Raw genomic sequence first — 25,945 nt, forward strand, 5'->3', positions numbered from 1 at the left:
ACATAACTAGTTGACTTTATGTATCCAATGATACAACGAGTGGCCGATATGATCCAGTTTTATGTTTCTAATAGAGTATCGGATGCAACAGAAAAGTTTTCAAATAGAAGTTTGCTGTCACTAAAATAGCACATTCACAGACACATTATAGAATAAACTAAGAGTTCTTTAAAAGAATGGAACCATTAATTTTGGGTCAGAGCTTGCTGCAAATGAACGCACATTACAAAAGATACAGGTTCATTTGTCGCTTACATCTCTGCATATGGTGAAGCAGCTTACAGTCAAAACACATTACTTTGAAGCGTTTCCATTGGTTTACTGCTTGTAGAAGCTGTGATAATTGTGATTATACAGAAGCAAAAGTCACGGTGTCATTTGAATATAAAAATTAAACCAGCTACAAGTTGTCCCCTCCAAAACTCACTTTCGCTGGTGGAGTAAGTTAACAGACCGCTGCAGAGAGACGGAAACCAACTAGCGATGAAATATTCCATAACATACTGGCTGATACTCAAAACTTTTGGGGCTGCTACAAGATAGGGCTTGAAAAACGACGGACATACAGGTGTTACTTTTGTTGAAGATCGACAAGTCAGCTTGAATGTTAAGAAATTTGCTATCAGGAACGAAATAGTGTCGAGATAGCTGAGAGCTTAAGTGTGATGCTTCACTCACCAACTCTTCAGTTAACGTGAATATGGCGCACATCGAAGACGTACTTTGTGTGAGTGATTCATTACTTGAGGCCGTACATTAATGATTTATCGGTTTTTATCAGCAGTTAATCCTTCAGGCCATACACATAAATAATGACCTAGTGTTTGAGGGCATCAATCAATGTTGGCCCACCAACAATTGAAGAAATCAGCATGGCCATCAGACAAATCAAGAGTGACAAAGCAGCAGGACCGGACAACATCCCAGCAGAGGCACTAAAAGCAGACGTAGCGGCAACTGCAAGGATACTCCACATTCTCTTCAATAAGATTTGGGATGAGGAACAAGTACCAACAGACTGGAAAGAAGGACTTCTGATCAAAATACCGAAGAAAGGCGATCTCAGCAAGTGTGATAACTACAGGGGCATCACTCTTCTCTCAATACCGGGAAAAGTCTTCAACAGGGTATTGCTAAACAGGATGAAGGACTGCGTAGACGCCCAACTTCGTGACCAACAGGCAGGATTCCGTAAGGATAGATCGTGTACAGACCAAATCGCAACTCTACGGATCATTGTGGAACAATCAATCGAATGGAATTCATCACTCTACATCAACTTCATTGACTACGAAAAGGCATTTGATGGCGTGGACAGAACAACACTATGGAAACTTCTTCGACACTACGGCGTGCCTCAGAAGATAGTCAATATCATACAGAACTCATATGATGGATTACACTGCAAAATCGTGCATGGAGGACAGTTGACAAAGTCGTTCAAAGTGAAGACCGGTGTCAGGCAAGGTTGCCTACTCTCACCCTTTCTCTTTCTCCTGGTGATCGACTGGATCATGAAGACGTCAACGTCTGAAGGAAAGCGCGGGATACAATGGACATCTAAGATGCAGTTGGATGATCTAGACTTCGCAGACGATCTGGCCCTTCTATCCCAAACGCAACAACAGATGCAGGAGAAGACAAACAGTGTGGCAGCAGCCTCAGCAGCAATAGGTCTCAATATACACAAAGGGAAAAGCAGGATTCTCCGATACAACACAGAATGCACCAATCCAATCACAATTGACGGAGAAGATTTGGAAGATGTGAAAACCTTTACATGTCTGGGCAGCATCATTGATGAACAGGGTGGTGGATCTGATGCAGATGTGAAGGCGCGGATCGGTAAAGCAAGAGCAGCATATTTACAACTGAGGAACATCTGGAACTCAAAGCAACTGTCAACCAACACCAAGGCCAGGATTTTCAATACAAAGGTCGAGACAGTTCTACTGTATGGGGCAGAAACCTGGAGAACTACAAAAGCCATCATCCAGAAAATACAGGTGTTTATTAACAATTGTCTACGCAAAATACTTCAGATCCATTGGCCGGACACTATTAGCAACAACGTACTGTGGGAGAGAACAAACCAGATCCCAGTGGAGGAAGAAATCAGGAAGAAGCGCCGGAAGTGGATAGGACACACATTGAGGAAAGCACCCAACTGCGTCACAAGACAAGCCCTCACATAGAATCCTGAAGGTCAAAGGAAAAGAGGAAGACCAAAGAACACATTACGCCGAGAAATGGAGATAGACATGAGAAAAATGAACAAGAATTGGGTGGAACTAGAAAAGAAGGCCCAGGACAGAGTGGGTTGGACAATGCTGGTCAGCGGCCTATGCTCCATTGGGAGCAACAGGCGTAAGTAAGTAAGTAAGTTTGAGGGCATTATATGATCGGTAAGTGTTTTATCCACTAAACTATCAAATTATTTTGTAAACCTGGATAAAAGGGAACAAAAAATATCATTTATGACATTTAAATTAATCGAGCATCTAAAATCGAGTGGTTCAAAATCTTTCAACGAGTAGCCCAACGAAAATAGTATGTTTACATCATCTCATCATTCAGGATATTTTCCAGTGCTTCAGGACTTGAACTATAGTGGATCACAGTTGAGAGCAATTCTCTAAACATTATTAATGTTACCTTACTCAAGGACTGTCGAAAATTCCATCTTGTTGAAAATACAAACGATGAGCCGGTTAATCTTTACAAGTGATCGTATATTTTATCAGGAAAAGTCACCACTACATACTTGCACGTGTAATTGCATATATACATACACACACATACACAGAACGATGGTCCCCACGGCTTATCTATGACGAGGTGGCCAGTTATTAGTACTAAGTTGAATGGAACGAATGACTCATAAACCTATGAAACACGGATTTAAATCGGAAAGGTAAAATACTTAGGTAAAATGAGATATTACAGATAACTTCCTGAGAGACCAGACTGAAAGTCGAACCTTAGGAAACGAATAAACGAACAATCTACAAAAATTATTCCGCTACAGTATATAAATAAACAACGACATACATCAGCTCCACATCTATTCAAAAGTCAAAATAATGCCCACTTTTTTTCACCGCGTGTGCTAATTCAGTAATCCCTCAAGATTATGTTGAAGACGTCCAGAATCATAAATATTTACTACAATACTCAAATGATTGAAGACTTCAAAAATGGCTAAATTCATGAAGTTCTGCAAAATTATGCTGTCATAGTTTACCTGACGACATCATGCGTAACATTTCCATTTCAGTTTATTCAATTTTCCGTAAGTCACAACTTATTGCCCGGGTATCATTTATCAATAATCATGAGTTAGGAGGAAGCTAATATCCAGTCACTGATTTTGTTTCATGGAGCCCTCTCATCTATCATAACTAAACTAAGGATAATTTACCACTCACTAACATGTAGAGATCCTAGAATAGACATTAATATGATGAAACCAATAAACGAGTACATAAAAGCTTCAACAATCTTAATTTGACAACACTCGTACGACCTCACAGGGAACTGTTTTACAAATCAAGTTATAGTCTCTAACGTATTGAAAATGATCACTGTTTCGTTATTTAAAAAGTTAGTTCTGAAGTATTTTCTTTATTCATTGCCTAAAAATGATATACCATTCAGAATGCTTACAAGGATGACGAAGCAGAAAAATGTTTTAAAATAGTACAGAAAGGTGTTAATTTATGCATTGAAAAAAACATATTTACTTCGGAAGAAATGGAACCATACCTGGAATCAGGTTAGTTATATAAGTTGACACGAATAAAGTAAGTTTTGACAAGTTTCAAAGTTGCATTATCTTTTAAACGATAAAAGAAATTATAATAGATCGATATTGGTTCATAATATTCTTATTAGTTCCTATGCTAAATTATTTATAATATGATGGTAATTAATGTTAGAACTACTCGATTTTTTAACAATAAAGTTTTCCAATAAATTCGTTTGAAAGCATTTCATGCAATAAACATTTGAGCTGTTCAAATCAACAATATATTCTGCCAACGTTTACAAGCTATTAATAAGGAAATGATCCATGTTTTCAAAAATATGACAGAAATCTTGTTATGTGATACTCAACTTATCTGAACTGCTTAATGTTGTAGGAAATAAAGAGAATTTCATGAGGATTTTCTAAAAGTACATGTCATCAACTCTTAACAGGACCAATTGAATTAATTTCTTTTAGCTATGATGAAGTTAATTTACCACATCTGAGTTTGTTAATTTCTGGAAAATTAATGACTTCGGATTTTTTTAAATAAGCTATATGGATTAGTTCAGTAGATACTCAAAAGAATACTAGATGGATACATGTGGTTGTTTCGTCTTAATCTTCGATAAATTTAAATCCCAAGAATTTTATCTATTAGTTCTTGTGGTCATAATAAGTTGGTTACTATTTTTCAACTTAAATAAATCCATTGACACTTGAAAGGCAGAAAAAAAACGAGTTAAAATCAATATGGCAAAAGTGGATGCATTACAAATAATAAATTTGAAATAGAAAATATGAATCCTTGAATGATTCACAAAAAATGTGGGTCAATGAACTTGAGGAATTAGGAAAGGCCTTGAGATCGAATGAGACAACAGTTTAAAAAAACAGATTATATTAATATCTCACTGGTTGAAATCATGAGTCAATCGTAGCTAGACCACCATGGAAAACCTGGAAGCTCTGGACAGCCGTTTCGTACTAGTATGGGACTCCTCAGCATTGCGCATCCACGACCTCGCCTCCTGCGAGATTCGAACCCAGGACCTACTGGTTTCGCGCGTGAGCACTTAACCTGGAAGCACTGGGCGGCCGTTTCGTCCTATTTTGGGACTCCTCAGAAGCGCGCACTCAAGATCCCGCTCGCGGGATTCGAACCCAGGGCCTTCAGTCTTGCGTCCCAACGCCTAACCTATTGGACCATTGAGCTGGTTCATGATCTCACTCAGGAACTTAATAATCTCTACAACCCCTATACTGATAGATAACATTGAATTTCTTAAAACAAATTTATAAACTTTCATAATTTAAATCCTGAACTAATGCGAACTACATTTTTATTGATATTCGTGAAAGTCTAGTAACAACTAAGTAATGTAAATTATGGAAATAAACTGTCCTACAAATATACATATTTTTTTGATATATAGTAAAGCCCCTTCAATAAAATTTTCCACCTGAAAACCAAACTGAGGTTACTATGTTCACTATATCACTTAAATTCATGAAATAAATAGTATTGCATTAGTATCCTTATAATATTTTAATAATCCAGTCCTTACACTTCAATAAGAAAAAAATTCAGTGAATTTATAATCATATTTCATATGGCAAAATATTAGTCAAAATAAATTAGTTTACAATTGATTGAACACTGGGTGGTAACTAGTGTCATGTATGTAAGGTTCTTCTTACTGCACCAGTGATCAATCAATTGTAAATACACCTCAGTCCTACAGGAAGTCAGTCGCGGCCCGGATAGCACAGTGGTGAGGTTTTAACTGTGAAGCTGGGTGTCATGGGATCGAATCCGTCAGGGAACGTCAGTCCACATAAGATTACAGGCATACCTTGCTGATGAGTGCACGAAATCTAGGTCCGGAGTTTCCTGTTGACTACCTCCAATTACTATCTCAAATAATTCAGTAATATTTCAATAACTTAATTTTATGACAATGTTATCAGTATTAAATGTTTGTTAAGCTTGTTTGAAAACAGGTCTAGATATAGACTTCATAGACTCATTCTAAACTATTCAATTTTGTTATATGATTTTATACTTATATGCGATCGACGATTACATAATTTTCCATCTGTAAGCACCCAGTAAAAGGTCTTAAATATTCACCTTTTTTTGTTACCTTGAATTATATATTGTGTTCACAGAATTCATATCATTCTATAACAGAGTCAAAAGTCTCCTAATTCTTTGATTAAATTTATCATTAGAAATCCCCATCGGAACACCACAAGATTATAGATTTGAATAAATAGCTGTATATTTAAAGCTAATGTTTAAGTTGTGCAATTCTATCTATAGGCGAAGAAATCAAATTCATCTATAAATTTAAATAGCTTAGCAATTAAATGTATAGTTGAAAGCAATCGACGTTTTATTATTTTTTTGGACTCAATGATGGATAAAGTTCATTTTCCTTTGAAAGGGTCGGCCGATGATAATAGTTACTGTTCAATAATTATTTGAAATTATATAAATAGTTTCACTTAGTATGATTTCCTGAAATAAAAAAGACTATAATATACTGATATAATTTTACTGCGCAGCAGTTCGTTCTGTTCTACTTTACACCTGTGAAACGTGGCCATTAAGAGTAAAAGATACTCGTAAGTTACTAGTATTTGACCACAGATGCCTCAGAAATATTGCTGGCGTCTGCTGGGATCACCGGGTAAGTAATAGTGAAGTTAGACGCAGGGTATTAGGTAATGATGGTAAATCAGCTGATGAGGTTGTGAATCTTCATCGACTGAGATGGTTGGGCCACGTGTTACGTATGCCTGAACACCGATTACCACGACGTGCAATGCTAACCGGTATTGGAGATGGGTGGAAGAAAGTTAGGGGCGGCCAAACCAAAACGTGGCATCAGTGCTTGGAGTCACTAACTTCTAGTCTGAGCCATGTTGGTAGATGCAGACTACTTGGTTGGAGTCCGCGTGACTATCGTAACCAATGGTTGGAGACTCTTGGTGACATGGCTCAGAATCGATCACAATGGCGTCGGTGTATGCACTCTCTGTCTTCCCTTAAAATAAGAGATTAAAATCGCTTCATATCATTCTTTCTATGAACTAATTCTTTCTTCCTGTACTATATCCTTATTGCAATCTTCCTTTTATATATTACCACCATTGAATTAACCACTTCTATGAATCCGGTGTCCATCTTGTTGTGTTAATGAGGTATGGCAACTTGGACTAATGCATATATGTGCCTGGTCCTACATTGTAGCTGACTGACTGATTTATATATTTCAAAAATAATAACTTTTAAAGTTTATAAAAATTCTTTACCTTATTCTACTACTCAACAATTTATTGATTTTCATTAAAACAATTTAATCTTATTCCATTAATTTAAGACCATCATAATCATCATCATTACATAATCAGTGTTAACAAAGCTACCGACTATTACCTGGCAATAATTGTATTAAATGAATAAACTATTTCATAAATTGATGCGAATTTTAATTAAGTGATAAATCCAAGTGTTATTTATAATTATGGTTCATTATTAGTTTGATGCGGGTAATAAATGAGAAATTATAATTGAAGATCAATGACATATGTGGTAGGTTTAAATGGATGGTTTAATCATGAAAGAAATATGTGTATATCATGCAATAATGAATGATGATGACCTAATTTTTCTTTAAAGAAAAAAAAACTAGTAAATTAAATTAGTGTTTTTTATTTCACATAATCAGTTGATAAGTATTAATATACCAAAACAAAGAAGTAAACAATGACAAGTTTAAGGTCAACAAGAACCAATCAACATCGAGGTGTACAGAACAGGTTGTGAATCACATGTGGAGAAATTCGAACACTTCACTTCTACCTGAAGTTTGTGCTGATGATGTCGTTTGGAAGAACGATGAAAGCTCCACGATTAAATCATTCAGCTCAGAGAACAAAACTCCATCAAAATCATTCACCTAAGCTACAAATCTTCTCTACCATCTCATTAATATACTTCATTTAGTATTAAAAAGAAACTTTCTTTTTATTGCCAATGGCTAAAACTATATTACATCAGTATTGCCATAATATTTTCATCATGATATTATAATTTCAATGAAAGAATAAGATGAACTAGAGAGACATTACTTGTTTAACTTGTACCTGCAAAGGATTTTTTAGGTGTTTACTACTTAACTTTATAGGAAATAAAAAAACTTAATGAGTCTTTTCATGATTGCAGCAGTAACTTTGTGAAATGAAGTACAAATATAGTAAAAAAAAATCCCTGATTCAATGAGAAACAATAAGAATATACAGTGATGAATAGTTTAAACTCATAAAGCGTTATAAATACCAAATAAATAAATGAGTAATTGTATATTGTGTGTTCTGAAATAAAAATCTTACTGTAACGTACATTTGTCTGCAAACCAGTAATTTTGTCTTAAACTATGAAAACAGTTAAATAATGCCCATACAACTTAATAATTTAAACGAGAAGTATATATTGTATAATAGAGATAAACTATTCAAACTCAGTCATTAGTTGGTCATTTATTATCATTGTCTGAGACCTATTTTTACAAGCCATATATTCTACTAATGTAATTGAAAATATTTAAGACATCGGTTGATTACACAACAAATTCCTTATATAATCAAAATATGATTATTTAACTATGGGAGAGTGAGGAACACAAACCAACGAACTTTATGTATAAATAATATTGATACTATCCAAATGATGGTACTCCTCAAAGTTACATAATGTTTTTTTTTGTATTCAGTGATACTGATGTTTTGCCGTAGTATTGGATCACATCACATTTGTAACTAACTAATTATCCTTAGCAATTCATAATAAGGTATCGTTACAAGTTTGCCAAGTCAGGAATTAACCTGATCAATTGATTTACCATATATATATGGAATTAGGCTATTTCACACACTTCATTCATTAAAAGTTAGATTTTTTATCATTATCGCAATTAAAAGATTGCATCATAGTGAAAAAATCGCCTTGAAACTATCATATGGTATAATAAATTAACCGTTTTTTCTAACTGCAATATTCAAGTTCCTTAGAATGTATCCATATAAATTATAAACAAGTCAATGTCAACGTTATGAAACATAATTTCATAAAAGTAGTATCAATAATCTTGACGTAAATGATAACCATATTGTTTATATCTGTCAATTTCATTAACCTAGTTCAAATTAATTCACTTATCATCTTCATAGATTTCAATGTGAATATTCAAGATGTACTGAAGTACACCTTATTTTGTATTAGAAATTAACATGAGACCAATATAGTTCATTATACAGTATAGGCATATATTTCAAAGTAAATTGTATCAAGGATATGAAAGATACATGAAGTGTTTTCGAATATGAAATCAATCTTTTAATTGGTAACTTATGAAGTGTTTTGCTGTTATCAGTATAACATTGGGATTGTTAAATTATATTCAAATTAATGGTCAACAGAATGATCGTTTATCATAAATTTACTTGTATTAATACTAACCAATTGAGTAGATTAATTTGCAAATAAGGAATCTTGTATTCTGTGATATTATGACTTGTGAAATGTGCTGAAATTAGATTTACGTCTAGTAAATAAAACGTCATACTCTGATATAGACAATAATTTTACTGTATCATCAAAATTACAATCGTTTCACATTCAGTTAACAGTGTTTACTGATCTTCTCAAAGCATCTTCTCTGTTTCTAGTCCACTGGAAAAGTCAACTTAAAGAAGGGGGGAAAGCAAATTTTCCTTTCTTTATCATGTAACCATATTTTATAATGATATCTTAAGAGTTTTCTGGATTTTCAAGCAGCTATTCATTTTCATAACAGTATCTTTTATAAGTAGGATATAACCAAAGTACATACACCTCTCATAACTACCCGTATACGGGTTTGCACAAGCATAATAACAGTAACAATAATTATTATTATCACTATTATTATTATTGTTATGATAGGACCTATTGATTCATACATAGTAAAAGCGAGTGAGTAATGATGTGAAAAAATCTAGGTAATTACAAGAAGTTAGTAGTATATTTCAGTTAACACCAAATTATATTTTTTAATATACGATTCGGTAATTGAGATAAACTTGTTACTCGATCTATGCATCTAAATGACTATTTACCATTTCTAACTTACAACAATCATGAAATAAGTTAACCATACGTTTTATATAATATATCCTAATACTTTAAATAAAATTAAGTGTCCATTGTTTAAAATCTCTTCATCAACAACTACTTATTTTAAAACTTCAGTTTTGCTTTCAGTTACCAATTAAAAATATACTTTTGAAAATAAATCAGATATTACCATATTTAATATTCTGTTTCATTCCTAACTACATTCAAACAGCCATGATTATGTTATATAATCTTGAGGAAACTGATGCTCCTTGGTGGATTCGACTCAGTGTCACGCAGCTTCATAGTCAGAGGCGTTATCACTGGGCTATCCGGGCTATCAGCATCAGCTCCCTCAAGATTATAGGTACACCTTGTTGACAAGTGCCATGTAGAACGAAACCTAGGCTCAAAGTTCCCTATTGACTACTTCCAACCACCATCTTATCTCGATTGAGTAAGTGAAAATATATCAGTGAATTGATTTTGAATCATGACTAAATTATAGTTTACTGTGGAAAGTAATTATCTATTAATTTTATGAGAATCGAATAAATAATAAAGAAATATTGAATAATAGATCAGTAAGAGTGCGATAAAACAAGTCATTTATGCATAAACTTTCTGAACAGAAAATTACACACTGGTTAAACTGTGTTATAATGAAATACATAAAAGCGAAAAGAATAATCAATGAGGTTAAACTTTATAACGAGAAACTGAATGCTTAAAAATTTAACTAAATCATGTAAATATTACTGATAAAAGCTGTTTGATCCGAATTATTTCTTTCTTTGAAAAACGTTTTAAAACCCTTAAATGACATGTATCAATGAATCAGGCAAATTTTAGGATACGTTTAGGCTCAATTATTTACTAACTATTAAAAATAACTTATTTATGGTGTACATCGTAATGTTTATTACCACTCTATCACTGTTCTACAATTATCGCTAATCTATGGGTTAACAACAGCAGTCTAAAAGAAAAAAATAGCACATCTTTAACTCAAATAAGAATTTATATGATCCTTGAGAAAAAACATACTGTACAAGTGTTAGTCATATATCTAGGAAGCATGAATATTTAAAAGATTGTATGATTGCAATATAATCTTTTAAAATTTATTTATTACTACTTGTAGTTACTTCAAGTAGTCATTAAGGAAATCTCAAAGAAATCAGTAGCACAAATAACAAATTCTTCAGTTAAGAACATGAGTCAATTGAAGCTAGACCACTATGAAAAACTTGGAAACACTAGACGGCCGTTTCGTCTTATTGTGGAACTCTTCATCAGCGCTTCCAGATTTCATATGATGATCTAGTTTCAATTAACTGATGATCTCAACCATTAAAATTACTATAATATCTACAAAAACCCTTTTGATAATAAATTCTTATTTTTCCAGATCAATAAAATTTGGATACATTAGTATTTAGACATCTGATTGATTAAGTTCGCCATAGAGACATTACTCCAGTATATTTATTCAATTAGGGAAATATTGACATTTTCACTGCTGGATGATTATATTACATTAATCAATGTTATAAATAAATTAATATATTTGTAATATCCTAGTGAGCAGAAAAACTAAATATTCTGACATTTCGTGACTTAATGCAAGTCACTTCTTCAGAGAATAAATAACCAAATCAAAATTAATTCCAAGTTTAATTAGTACAACTCAAGAATATTAATATTCTGAAGAAATGGCTGGCAGTGAGTCACGAAACGTCAGAAAAAATTTTTTTTCTACTCTTTAGGATATTACAAATATATTGATTTGGCGAGACCATCATTTATGAACGAACCAATCACGTATAAGATAACAAGTCATGAAAGTTGGCGCGAAATTCATTCATACATTTAGCTAAACAGAGCCTTGGTATTATAGCTGATGTCACTTCGTGATGAAAACCCTAAATCTAATTTTAAACCCTAACCATCAACTGTAAATGAGAATTCTAACTGGTTTATAACTCTCATTTAGCTCTAATCAGTAGGTGTTCACTCTCAAGGTCACTTCAGCGTCGTTCAAAGGTCGTCCATAAATTATAGTCTCACCACTAATTTATTTATAACAATCTATCCAATGCTCAATTTATCCGAAATTATCAAGTCAAACCTTGATAATGATTAATCAGTGCAATTTATAGAATAATAACAAAGTTTAATACTTTACTGAATTTAATTCTTCTAACAATCAGTTAAAGTTACATGTATAAAAAAACAAATATTTTAAAGGAAATTATTATTTACCCTTTTAGTAAATAGATTAGCTTACTAAATCCATTTAAGTTCACTATTAAAAATCAAGGTGAGACTATAATTTATGAACGATTTTTGAATGACGCTAGAGTGACCTTGAGGGTGTCCACTTAATAACTAGAACTTAATGAGGGTGATAAACTTGTGCGAGGAATTAGAATCCTAATTTACAGTTGATGATTAAGGTTAGGAATTAGATTTCAGGTTTTCATCACGAACTCTATTTATCCGAATGAATTTCGCACCAAAATCCAAAAGCTATTATCTTATATCTGATTGATTCATCTATAAATTATAATCTCGCCGAAATAAGTTTTATTATTAAATTTTAATCATTCATACATTCAAATTTAATTATTCAATAATAGAATTCATAATTCAATTGAAGCTAGACCATCATAGAAAACTTGGAAGCACTAAACAGCCATTTCATCCTAGTATGAAACTTTTCAGAATGAAACGATCATTTAGTGCTTTCAAGTTTTTCAATGATAGTCTAACTTCAATGAACTCATGAATTCAATGATTAAATTTATATAATCTTTATAAAATCTCTCTATAATTTATATACATCTTTTCTTTAATATCAAGATATAGAACGTTATACAAAACTCCTTGAAAAATATCCAGATCTAAGAAAACACAGTATCTTAATAGAACGTCATATTCAAGGTCTGACTAATATTCATTCAATCAATAATTTCAAAGAAATATACAATCTAACAAAAAATATTCATAATAAAGAAATGTTATTTGATCATTTAATTGAATATACAGAAATCAATAAATCAATCAATCAAAAACAATTAATCCCTGATCCAAAATCAATACAAAAATGTTTTCATATTATTAATACATTAGAAAAATATATAAATAAAGATCAAATCATTAAATTAACCATACCAATACATATAATAAATGATTTTACGAATTTATCATCGAATGAAATTGATATTTATAATAAATTAGATAAAGAAAAATTATTATTAACAAAAGTACGTTTACAAATGAAACAATTTAATCGATTGCATAATCAGACTGATCCTGATCATGATCATAATCAATCTTTAACATTGAATAATATAACATGGATTAATTATTTAGTTTTATTTATTAATCAATTATTAAAATTATTTAAAAAATCTATAACAAATTTATTTAATGAATTCAAATTTAAACAACAATCAAAATTACAATTAAGTAATGAAATTGAAGCAGATAGTCATTATCATTTATTAATGTATTCAATGGAACAATTAAATATTCAATTACATCCTTATCAATATATAATAGAGAATATAGATGAAAATGATTCGAATATCAATGATAATGATGATTATTATTATAATTGGAATGATAAATTAATGCATAAAACACGTAATCGTGAAATCAGTATTATCAAAAATTATTTAATAGGTAATTCAAAACTTCCAGGAATAATATATGGACCACCAGGTTCTGGTAAAACTAGTTTATTACGATGGACAGTGAATTATTTTATGGTTAGTTATATAAGTGATTGTAAAATTTTGATATTGATGTAATTTGCTGTTGTTGTTGTTGTTGGATATATCGCTTAATTTTGTGGATTAGTTGAAGTTAAACAATAATATCATTGAATGTCGGGGCTCATTGGTCTAAAGATTAAGCGTTAGCATGTGAGACCGATAGGTCCTGAGTTCGAGTCTCTCGAAGTGAGATCGTGGATGTACACTGCTGAGAAATCCCACAATAGGATGAAATGACCTTTCATTGATTCGAACTTTTTCACGGTAGTCTAGCTTCAATTGACTCATGATCTCAACTATTAAAAGTAATCTTTTTACTTTAAATCTAGAATAATTAATAGTCAATACTAGCTATTTAAATAATATATACATTTAATCCACTTTTAAAATGAAATCGATTGTTGTTCAGATGTTGTGGTAGTACATTTTTTGATCAATATATTAGAAGGAATAGGTTTATTTATTGGAGGATAATTTTCTTCATAAAGCCCACTTTATGATAACAACCAGCAGAGTGTGTAATATAACTAGTAGACTTTTGGGCAATATAAGAAAAATGAATGTAGTAAAAGAACGTTGATTCATTTCATTTCATAGTTGTTCATCAGTTGCTTACTACCTAAACACAACAGTATTAATTAATAAAGATCCGTGTACATACCTGATATCATAGTATTGAGAATATTCTCACCAATGAAGAATAATACAATGGGAATAAATATAGAAGAATTATGAAAGATGTTGAAATGATAATTAAATATGTATATGTTAAATAATATGGAAACTCTTGAAAAAAGATCTACAAAGCATATAGAGACAAATTACTGAAAAAGATCGATAATAAAAGTTACATGATGAAAACAATATTAGATTGATTCTAAGCTTAGAATGGGTGAAGTTCAGATAAAAATCAACAAGTTATGAAAAAATTAATTGTCTAGTTATAAGCAAAAAGCTATTAGGAAATAACACCTTGAAAACAGAGGTCACCAGGACAAGATGCGAGTAACAATAGTATCTTTTTGAGTGCAAAAATCTGGTTTATGACCTTTCATAAAGTTGGCTTCGGCAGATGTTTTAAACAAGACTAAAATCATAATGTCATACCCACTACCAAATAAATAATGAGAGACTAAACTATTGAAGATAAGTTGGTGAGACTATAAATTATGGACGACCGCTGAGCAACGCTAAAGTAACCTTGAGAGTGTCCACCTACTGACTAAGGCTAAATGAGGGCTTCAAACCAATGTGAAGAACAAGGAACGTGATTTACAGTTGATGATTATGGATAGGAATTAGATTTAGAGTTTTTATCAAGAACTGACATTAGCTATAATCTTAAAACTCTGTTTAGCTGAATGGATCAATGAATTTCATGTCGAAATCCAAGATCTGTTATCTTAAATCTTATTGATTCGTCCATATATTGTAGTATCACCAATAAGTTGATCTATCAGTCTCAACTTCTTCCATACATATTTATGATGTATTAATCTTAATCGATTAGAACATTTCCGATATTATAATATGAACTATATACACGAACTGTTATTAACTAATACTACTGTGTTTAAATTATAAGTAACTGATAATGAACTACAAAATAAAATTAATGTTAATTGGCTACGATGTTTTTCATGCTCTAATCAAATTTATTAGTAGGGAAATTTGTATGAGATACCAAACTCTCGTTGACTGATTTTAATAGTTTAACAAATAACTACAAATTATTTCAAATAATCAGTAAGAAATGACCGTCCAGTGATTCCAGGTTTTCCATGATGGTCTAGCTTCAATTGACTCATGAATTCAACTATTAAATTACTATAATATCCACAAAATCCCTCTGTGATTATAATCATCATATGCTCACTAGTGACTGGCTTGAAGAGGTATTTTCTGGAGTTCTAGTGAGAAGCAGTGATCAGTGAAGTTCAACCGCGTCTGTTGTGAGATAATAACTCAGTGAAGACAATAGTGGACGGTGACGCAATTCTGTGGATTGGTTGAAGTTGAACATTAACATTGTTGGATGCTAACTCAGTGGTCTAGAGGTTAAGCGTTCTCGCAGGACTCATATGTCCCGTGTTCGAATCCCGCTAAGCAAGATCATAGATGCGCAATAGGACGAAACGGCTGTCCAGTGCTTCCAAGCTTTCCATGGTGATCTAGCATCGACTGACTCATAAATTCAACTATTAAACTACTAAAATCTGCATAAGAACTCCTTCTGATGCAAATTAATTATCTAACGTCTATCCAAACGTACTTGATATATCATTATCTTTTTCATATATATATCAAACAACTTCACATTCCTTTCAATCTAATTTTAATATTAGTTAAACTTGGTATAAAATTTTATCGATTAGGAAATTAAAATAGAACTATTTCAGTTTAAATGAAGTTCATTAATTTAAAATATAATAATAATAAAACTTGACAATTATTTGTATCTACCCAGAACTGATAGAAAAAACTGTATGTGAAATTTAGAAAGAAATACCTTGTTTTTTCTACGCTATTTTAGACATATTTTTATCTACTTTGCTATAAATACCTTTGATAATACATATTGAGTTATCAATGTTCATCCATTTAAAAAAACCTTTAATTTAAACAAAGATGAATAGTGGCTAGTAGTGGAATCCACGATGCGCGTTTCGTCCTAACTGTGACTCGTCAGCTGGATGTACCTGCATCTCAGAGTTGATGTTCACTTCGGGACTCGAACCCAGTACCGTTCACTGCAAACAACATCAAATGAATTTTCATTTAATGTTTTGTAAAATGAATTATTGATACACAAGAAATGTAAAAGCATTGTATTACTTAAAGCATTTGAGTTTTATGTTAATAAATGATCAGTAGTAAATAGATTTTCAAAGTCCTATAAAAAGCGTTGGATATTACTTATCTGATTGCAGCTCATTCAAATTTTTGTATATATAACTGCGTTGAATGACTAATTGACTTACTGAGTAAGTTAGGTAGGTTATACAATATGTGAAGATTTTTACACTAAATCAAATTTAAACATAGGAAAGTAGTAATAAACAATTTGGTTATTCACCTATCCTAACGCATCAGTCATATATCCATGATCAGATTAGTCTGTATCCAAATAAATACGTATTAGCCATAAGTATTATTCAGTTGGTATTGATCAATTCAAATTCCTACACAGTCATGTCTTCCCCCTTTGTCCATTCAGGTTTATCTGTAGTAAGCCCATTCAACTAATGTATTATTTATCTGCTCACCGTAATTTAAACACTTAATCCACTATGTAAATTTCCGTGTGAATATGATTGAGTATATGTCTGCACATCAATTTCTAATCTATTCTCCCATTGGTTGAATTACACAGATAATCAATAATTTATCCATACTTGATTAACATTCAAAAATATATATGGATTTTTAACACAAACACTTTTGGTTTCACTGTGTGCTTCCTTTCTGTACGCTTGCGGATTTTACCAATCTTTAACAAGAAACTGTCTCTATAACTGGTGATGAAATTGAAGATTAGAAAACCAATCACTCTAAGATTAAGCATTTATCAAAAATTCAATAGGTGAGGTTTTACATTCAAAATTTCTCATCCTTATAATAACCATTTTTTCAAGACGTATTAAATCATACTAATATCATCAGAATGATAGAAACGAAGATAATCAAAGATTCATGTCTTTGATAAAGTTAAAAACGATTAATTACTCTCTCTCTGTACAATTGATTTATTTTGAAGTTTTGTATAGTTACCATTCCCTTTGTTCTATCATAAGTCAAAGGAACGAATGTAAATTTTTAATTCAACAAACTAAATATCTCGTTATTTTAAAGAACTACACATTGTAGTAACATTACAAGCGAATAAACAACATAAATATAATATAACATATAAGGGATGTTAATATAATCTGTAATGCATGACATTCAAACTACTACCGTAATGAACGAGAACACAAATGGAGACAATCGAATATATCTGAACACAAAATTACAAAACATCTTAGTAAAATCTGAAAACCATACAGTAAATACTTCTCGATAGTGGATGATTTTGATGGAGTTTTGTTCACGACTAAACCATCCAGCTCAAAGAATAAAACTCCATCAAAGTAAATACTTCATTTGCAAAATGTCATTCAACTGCCTAAAAGTTGACTGTTCCCCTTTCCAAATATCAGTTAATCGTTTTAAATTTGATTGTTTCTGTATTTCCATACTAACTGCTTTCTGTTCCCATTCTTTCCTGTTTGATCTTCCAGAACTTTTGCTATCAGACATTCTATTTTTGACTAATATTATATACTACTTATACCAATATAAGTAGCACAAATCACAATACCATAATTTTGTTTTTTAATATATATATATATATTATAGCATATTCATTCAAAATCCGAAATCAACAATCAATCAATATCAAATTCAGATCAATTATCAACTCATTTAACTATATCCCAATCTATCATAGAACCGATTATAATTATATGTTGTATTGGTCGTACCTATTTATCCACATCATTACAATCTGTATTATTACAAATTATTGAACAATTAATAATGAAATTTAATATAAATTATTCTAATATTAAATCATTATGTGAATATGCAGAAATTGTACGTTTATTAAATATTCTATTAAATTTAGCCAATCCATTAAAACCAATACTGATATTAATTGATAATATAGAATTATTATATCCAGATGAACATGTACAAATGTTTCAATGGTTACCATATGAATTACCTAATCAATATATCCGTTTATTAATCACAACAAATTCAGAAAAAATCATTCAAAATTTTACAAAACGTTTTGGTCAAGGTTGTTGTATCAATTTATCATCATGTTATTCATTGAATGATATAATCAATAATATTTTACCAAAATTAATTCGAAAACATTTCAATTCAAATATATTATTGATTGATGAAAAAATCAATAATCAATTAATCAATTTAAATTTAGAAAATAATATCACATTAACTTATATAGAATTATTAGCTGATATATTAACTATTCAATTCAGTGGTAAAATGAATTTCATTTTACCTGATCTATTACCTAATGATTTATGTCATTTATTTATCATACGTTTAAAACAAATTTATTCTCTAATGAAACAACAAAGTATATTACATTTAGCATTATTACGTTTTATGCCATATATAGCATGTTCACGTTATGGTTTAACAATGAATGAATTAATTGAATTATTACAAAATGATATCAATATAATAGAAGCAAGAAAACAATCTAATTCAATGAATATCTCATTAAAATATTTCCCTATTGGTTGTTTATTGAATTTATTATATTCATCAATTTATGGTATAAATAAATATTTAATATTTATTAAAACAGATAATCGTTTATTAATTACATTTAAACATGAATCTTATCGTCATGGTGTATTATTATTTTGGAATTCATATTTAGATAATAATAATAATAATAATGATCAATTTTTAATCAATGAAAATAAAATCGATTTCAATCATGATAATAAACAAAATGATAATTTATCAAATGAATTTATATTTCATCGATATATGACAGATTATTGGTTAGGTTTAAATAATGGACATGATGATTATGAACAACATACAAAACAAATTGGACATTCCTATGAAATAAAACCAATGAATAATACTACTACTAATAATAGTAATATAGAATATAATGAAGATTCATTTCATACCATATATTATTGGTTATCTATGAATCAATCAATCAAATTGAATTCTACTGAAGTGATAATAGGAACATATAATAAATATTATATATGTAATACACGTCGTCTTACAGAATTACCATATCAATTATTTAAACTAGGTTCAGAGAGTATACAAGATCTATTAAAGTATGTTATCTTTTCATTTGATTATATATTCGGTAAATTATTATTAGGTTTAAGACCAAATGATATCATTACAGAATTTTATTATTTAAGACAATTAAATCAATTAAGAACTAATGATGAAATTATGTATTTATTAAATTTATTAAGAAATTTATCCATAAAATTATCACTGATACCAACAATATTAAATATTGAATTAGCTGGACGTATTGGACATTTAGTGAATACAGAATATATAAATATAAGTCGTTTATTATTAAATAGTATTGATTGTGATTCGAATAAAGTGAATTGTCTATTACCATTATTATCTATATGTTATCAATCACCATTACAACCTGAATTATTAAATGTTCAATATAAATATAATGATACAGGATTTTATGGATTAATGAATGATATAAATAAACATGAAATGAAAGAAATTATAACGATTTCATCAGATTCAAGATTTCTATTAACATTAACATTGAATCCATTGAATAAATCGAATAACAATAATAATAATACTAATCAATTAATTACAACTAGTAATGAAGTTATTATTCATTTATGGGAAGTGAATTCTTTAACTAAATCATGTTCATTTAGTCTTGGTGAATGGATAAATTATAAATTTCATCAAGCCTATATGCCAATACATCAAAATCAATTAGTTCTATTAACATATTCAATAAATGATGTAAATAATAAAAAATATGGAATTTTATCAATTAATTTAGAATTAGGTTATATTGAAGGTAATCTATGTGTAACAGATCCAATTCAATTAAAAATTTTATGTATAACACGATGTAGTATAGTAATCAAACAATATATCCCTAAAAGAAATAATGAAAAACATATCAACAATCAAGATTATGCAATTGTTTATACTATACCAAATTTAAAACCAATCAATAATATATTATCTAAAGTTCCATTACCATTTTATATATTACCAAATGATCGAATCTATTTTGGACCATCAAAATGGTTCATTCCAATGAAAACAAGTATAGAAAAGAAAAGAAAACAACAAACTAATCAAAATGAATTCAAAGAGATAAATAATAATGATGTACAAGTTCGATTAAAGAATGCATTGAATGATGTGGTAGCATGGATAAAATGTCCTTTAGCACCAATTATATTTCAAGCAAATATTAGAGGAGATAATTTATTTATTGGATGTAAAAGTTTAGGTCAAATATATCGGTTTGATTTAACTTTGGTAAGTAAAAATATTTTTTACCAAGATTTTGGTATTTTCAGAATGGATTTCGTGGAGAGTTTTAGAAATTTCACAGGTTGAAATCATGAGTCGATTGAAGCTAGACCACCATGGAAAACCTGGAAGCACTGGACGGCCGTTGAAGTTAGACATTAACACCGTTGGATGCCGGTTCAGTGGTCTAGTGGTTAAGTGCTCGCGCGCGAAGCCAGTAGGTCCTGGGTTCGAGCCCCGCGTGGTGCGGGATCGTGGATGCGCACTGCTCAGGAGTCCCATACTAGGACGAAACGGCCGTCCAGTGCTTCCAGGTTTTCCATGGTGGTCTAGCTTCAATCGACTCATGATTTCAACCTGTGAAATTTTGGTATTTCTTTTTAGTGTATACTTTTAGCTGATGGAGAAGATTTATAGCTCAGGTGGATGATTTTGATGGAGTAAACAATGACAAATTTAAAGTCAATAAGAACTAATCAATGTCGAGGTGTACAGAACAAGCTGTGAAACAGATGTGGAGAAATTCGAACACTTCACTTCTATCTGAAGTTTGTGCTGATGATATCGTTTACAAGAACGATGAAAGCTCCACGACCAAACCATCCAGCTCAGAGAACAAAACTTCATCAAAAGTATACTTTTAGTAGATAAAGTGAAGAAACTTCAAGTGCAAAAAATAATCAAATTATATTTGGACTTTTTTAAAACAAAAATATAATTTGCTAAACGATTAAAAGAGATTCTTACACTTCAACCATTGAGATTTTATGTTTCTAAATTTGGCATGTTTTAACCGTCTCAAATAGTAATCTCCATTAGATTTTACATATACTTTGTAATTAAGACCAGGGAGATATATATGAACTAAAGACTTTTAGTACATATTTGTCACTATTCTTATATAAAACAATCGATCAAAGAATAACTGTAGCGAACTGCCTTCAGTAGTTGGATTTTAGCTTCTTCTGGAGTTAACAAACAAATTACTAGGAAAAAACCTTAAAACCAAAGCCGGTAGTATCATCCTATGATTTTTTTTCTGTTTAATAATAAACTATGAAACTATACATGTGTAGGACACCTCCTAACTTTACTATCAATAGTTTTAACAATGTACTAGACGTCTTTTGAATCCCATTAAAAAAAACTGGATACAGTTTATGTCCATTTTTATTCTACAGCAAAAATGAAATTTGTGACAAAACCAAAATATCAGTAGGCGTTTTCGTGGACATTATAGTAATTTCATTAGTTGAGGTCATGAATCAATTGAGGCTAGACCACCATACAAAATCTGGAACCACCTCATGGCCGTCTCGTCCTATTGTAGGACTCCTCAGAAGTACGCATCCATGATCCCGCCTCGCGGAATTCGAACCCGGGACCTCTTGGTCTCGCAAGCAAACGCTTAACCTCTCGACCATTGAGTTGGTGTCCAGTGGTGTTAATCTCTAACTTCAAAATAGTTCAATAATTGATTGATAGAACCCCTTCTGATATTAATCAACATGTGCTCATTAGTAACTGGATTTAACAGTTATTTCCTGGACTTATAATGAGAAGCCGTCATCAGTGGAGTCCAACCGGGTCTGTTAAAAGATAGTAATTCACTGAAGATAATGGTGGATGGTGGTGCATTTTCGTGGATTAGTTGAAGTTAGACATTAACATCGTTGAGTCCCACCTCAGTAGTCTAGTGGTTAGGCGCTCGCGCGTGGGACTGCTATGTCCCGGGTTCGAATTCCGCGAGGCGGGATCATGGATGCGTACTTCTGAGGAGTCCTACAATAGGACGAGATGGCCATTCAGCGATTCCAGGCTTTGCATGATGTTGTAGCTCCAATTTACTCATGATCTTAACTAATGAAAATCAGAATAGTCAAAATTGTGAAGCAAAACATCATAGTTGCAAATATTTTTGAGGCCTTTAGTTATGATCAAACTCATCATTATAATAATAATCAAAATCCCTTTCAGACAGTATGTAATTGTCAAGTGAATAGAAAATGCATATGTATGAGATTTTTCTGGTTAATTCCTAAAACAAATCTTACTAATAACGAAATAGATCTTCCTTCCTGCAAGAATTCTACTCCTCAGATGAAATCAGAAGTTATTAAGTTTCGTGATAAACAATTAACAAACAGTCACTGTATTAGTTATGTCCTAATCAAGTTCAACTATACTTTACAAATTTCATTTTTAAAAGTTGACTCAAACTATGAGAAAAGTTCACAATATCTTTTGAGTTTTTTTTTAAGTTTTCAATTTTACCACTTTTTATACTAAATCTTACCCTTAAATTGTTTCCCTGAACAGATTTTTTCAAATTTTTTTTTCAAAAAACAACTTACCCCCCTTAGATATCAAACAAAGAAATTCGTATTCTAAAGCCAAATTTTGAGTTAAACTTGTATAAGAATCTAAAAACCATACAAATGAAATCATTATCAGAAGTATCATCATTAGAAAAGAAAACTAATATTCCATTCTTATGGGATTTAGAAACTATGAATATACTGGATCAAGTACGTCATCAAGTCAGTGTAAAAAAATTATGGATATCACCAGATGAAAAATATTTAGCTGCATTATATAATATTAATGATTATCGTTTAATAATAGGTGTATGGCAAATCAATTCAAGATTATTGATTGCTGGTCTACAAGGATATCATAATAGTCAAATACGATTTGGTAGTGATAGTACTAATTCATTTTTAATACATTTTATTAAATCATCTATGAATAAAACATGGATTGAATTGATTGAATTCAATGCTACTCAATCAACACAAATAACATCTAATGTAACTATGAATAGACCAATAACCAATACTAATAAATCGAGCACAAATATACTTGTAAAAATACATAGAATAGATACATTTAAAACTTCTATCGATGAAGCATATTTTATTCGAGGAGGTAGTCTAATCATTGTAACAAATGGAAGTATTATTTTAACAAATATAAATGTACTTATATTAGGTTCAAAAAATCAAGGACCTATGGCATTGACACCAATTGGCAAAAAATTATCTACAGTTAATTATCATCCTGAATTAGATATTGTTTATTCAACTGAAATTGGTAATCAACAGCTCTTCTCTTATTATAATCTTATAACTCAAAAAGTTATATCAGTTGAATGTACTAAACCAGATTTACAAGATGTTTTTATGAATAATTTTGAAACAGACTTTTTAATGACACCAATATTGGAAGATACACCATGTGAACGTCATTTAAGTTCAGATGGGAAAAGATTAGCATTGGTTTATCGTGTTAAAAATATAATCCATGATAATAAAGGTGATAATTCCGAAGGAAACATTTATACAGAATTGAACAATGAAAAAAAAGAATATAAGAAACCAAAACTTCCAAATATAAATTACTATACATCTTTACAAGAAAAGAATAATGATTCATCAAGTATGGGATATGATCAAACAGTGATTCGTCTATATGATTTAGATAATAAAATTGGTGGCACTGGATTACGATGTCAAATATCTATTATTGGAGAATTTATATTTCATATGTCAACAAAGTATGGTATATACACTTTGAAACCAGATCATGCTAGTAATACAAAATTGTCTAGTTTGACAGATCTACATAAAAATTATTCAACGAAAGATATTCAAAATAAAACTTCACTGAATAAAATTGATGAGAAACCTCAAGCTTTACTATCACGTTATGAGTCTACAAATGGACGATTTTTAGGATATTCATTTTTACAACATCCAGTTATCAAAGGTACACAGATTATATTTAATGATCGATATTTGGTATTATGTTGTGGAGAAAATGGACAATGGATCCGAATGCTAGAAGCACCAGATTTTAAAAAATTAGTATATGAGATAAATTTACATAAATTATTGAAAGAACATGATGATTTTTGTCGTACACCTAATGTTCAACGTTTATTTACATGTGAAGCACAACCAACTAAAGTTATTATACAATATTTATGGTTAGAACAAGAAAATTCAACATTTAACATAACAGTGTTAGATTTAAAAAACAAACAAAATAATGATTTAATTATTAGTCAAATGTCAATTGTAGATAAACTAATTGATGTTTCCTCAGATGGTGCTTATGGTATAGATGCTAATTTAAGATTAATTAATTTTCAAAATGGAAGTATAATGGTTTTATTGAATTCACCGAATTTAATACCCGGTACACAAAATGATCCTATAGTATTATGTGCCCAATTTACACCAGATAAATTATACATTGTATGTGTTATATACTCAATGGAATATCATAATGCATGGCTTGTTATAATACACAATAATCAACTTCATAATAACTATCCAGTTATCGGTAGAGCATTGTTAACACCAATTGATGAAGTTAAATCTAATTTATCAGAATTACCATCAATCAAAATTCAATTAGGTTATAATGGTCGATTAATTGTTGTCAAGTTAGATACTTTTAAAGAATTTAAAATATTCACTATAAGAAAACAAACAAAATATCCAAGTGTAATTCATTCAACTGCAAATGATCGAATTAAACATTTATTACCAATAAATATGAATACAATTGATGAAAATAATTCATGGTCAAATAAACAAAAAAGAGCAAAATATTTAGATGAATTATTTACACGTTTTTCAGAATCATTATCAATCAGTAATACAATTATTGGAACTAATATTGATTATAATAATGATTTGATCAATAATGATGATGATAATAATAATAATAATAATAATAATGAAAATGATCATAATGAAGAATTAATTGATTTTAGTAAATATGGTTTTGATTTCAACTTTAATAGTAATATGATTGATCAAGTTTATAATAAGGTAGATAATATACCAATATAATGGTTACTATTAATTGATGAAAGGAATGTAATTGTGTATAAGTTTTTATAGGTTCAGTTATATAGTAAAAATACATATACACCCCATATACCTTAATAATGTGAAGTCCTACTGACAAGAAGATGACGCCTGATGTGTTTTATAATCTAGACTGTAGAATTCTTTGTTTGTTTACACGTTTAATCTATTTTATAATGAAAATCAATAAAAAGAAATTTTACCTGTATTTGAATAAAATTGTATAGCAAAAAATGATTTTGCACAAACACAATTTAAGAAATAAAAGAAATGCATAACTTTT

The 25,945-nt window shown here is 30.4% G+C and overlaps 1 protein-coding gene across 1 annotated transcript; it reads left to right on the top strand.

Moving 5' to 3' along the window:
* The first annotated feature begins 1,145 nt into the window (after window positions 1–1,145).
* MS3_00006798 (uncharacterized protein) lies at window positions 1,146–25,945 on the top strand. Its single transcript, XM_035734280.2, has 6 exons — window positions 1,146–1,916; window positions 3,658–3,775; window positions 6,320–6,781; window positions 12,777–13,687; window positions 18,092–20,788; window positions 23,146–25,945. Exons 2-6 carry the CDS (start codon window positions 3,754–3,756, stop codon window positions 25,642–25,644), a joined length of 6,591 nt encoding a protein of 2,196 aa, XP_035589020.2. The 5' UTR covers window positions 1,146–1,916; window positions 3,658–3,753; the 3' UTR covers window positions 25,645–25,945.

The sequence above is a fragment of the Schistosoma haematobium genome, chromosome 2, assembly GCF_000699445.3.
Source record: "Schistosoma haematobium chromosome 2, whole genome shotgun sequence".
In the NCBI taxonomy this organism is placed as follows: Eukaryota; Metazoa; Platyhelminthes; class Trematoda; order Strigeidida; family Schistosomatidae; genus Schistosoma; species Schistosoma haematobium.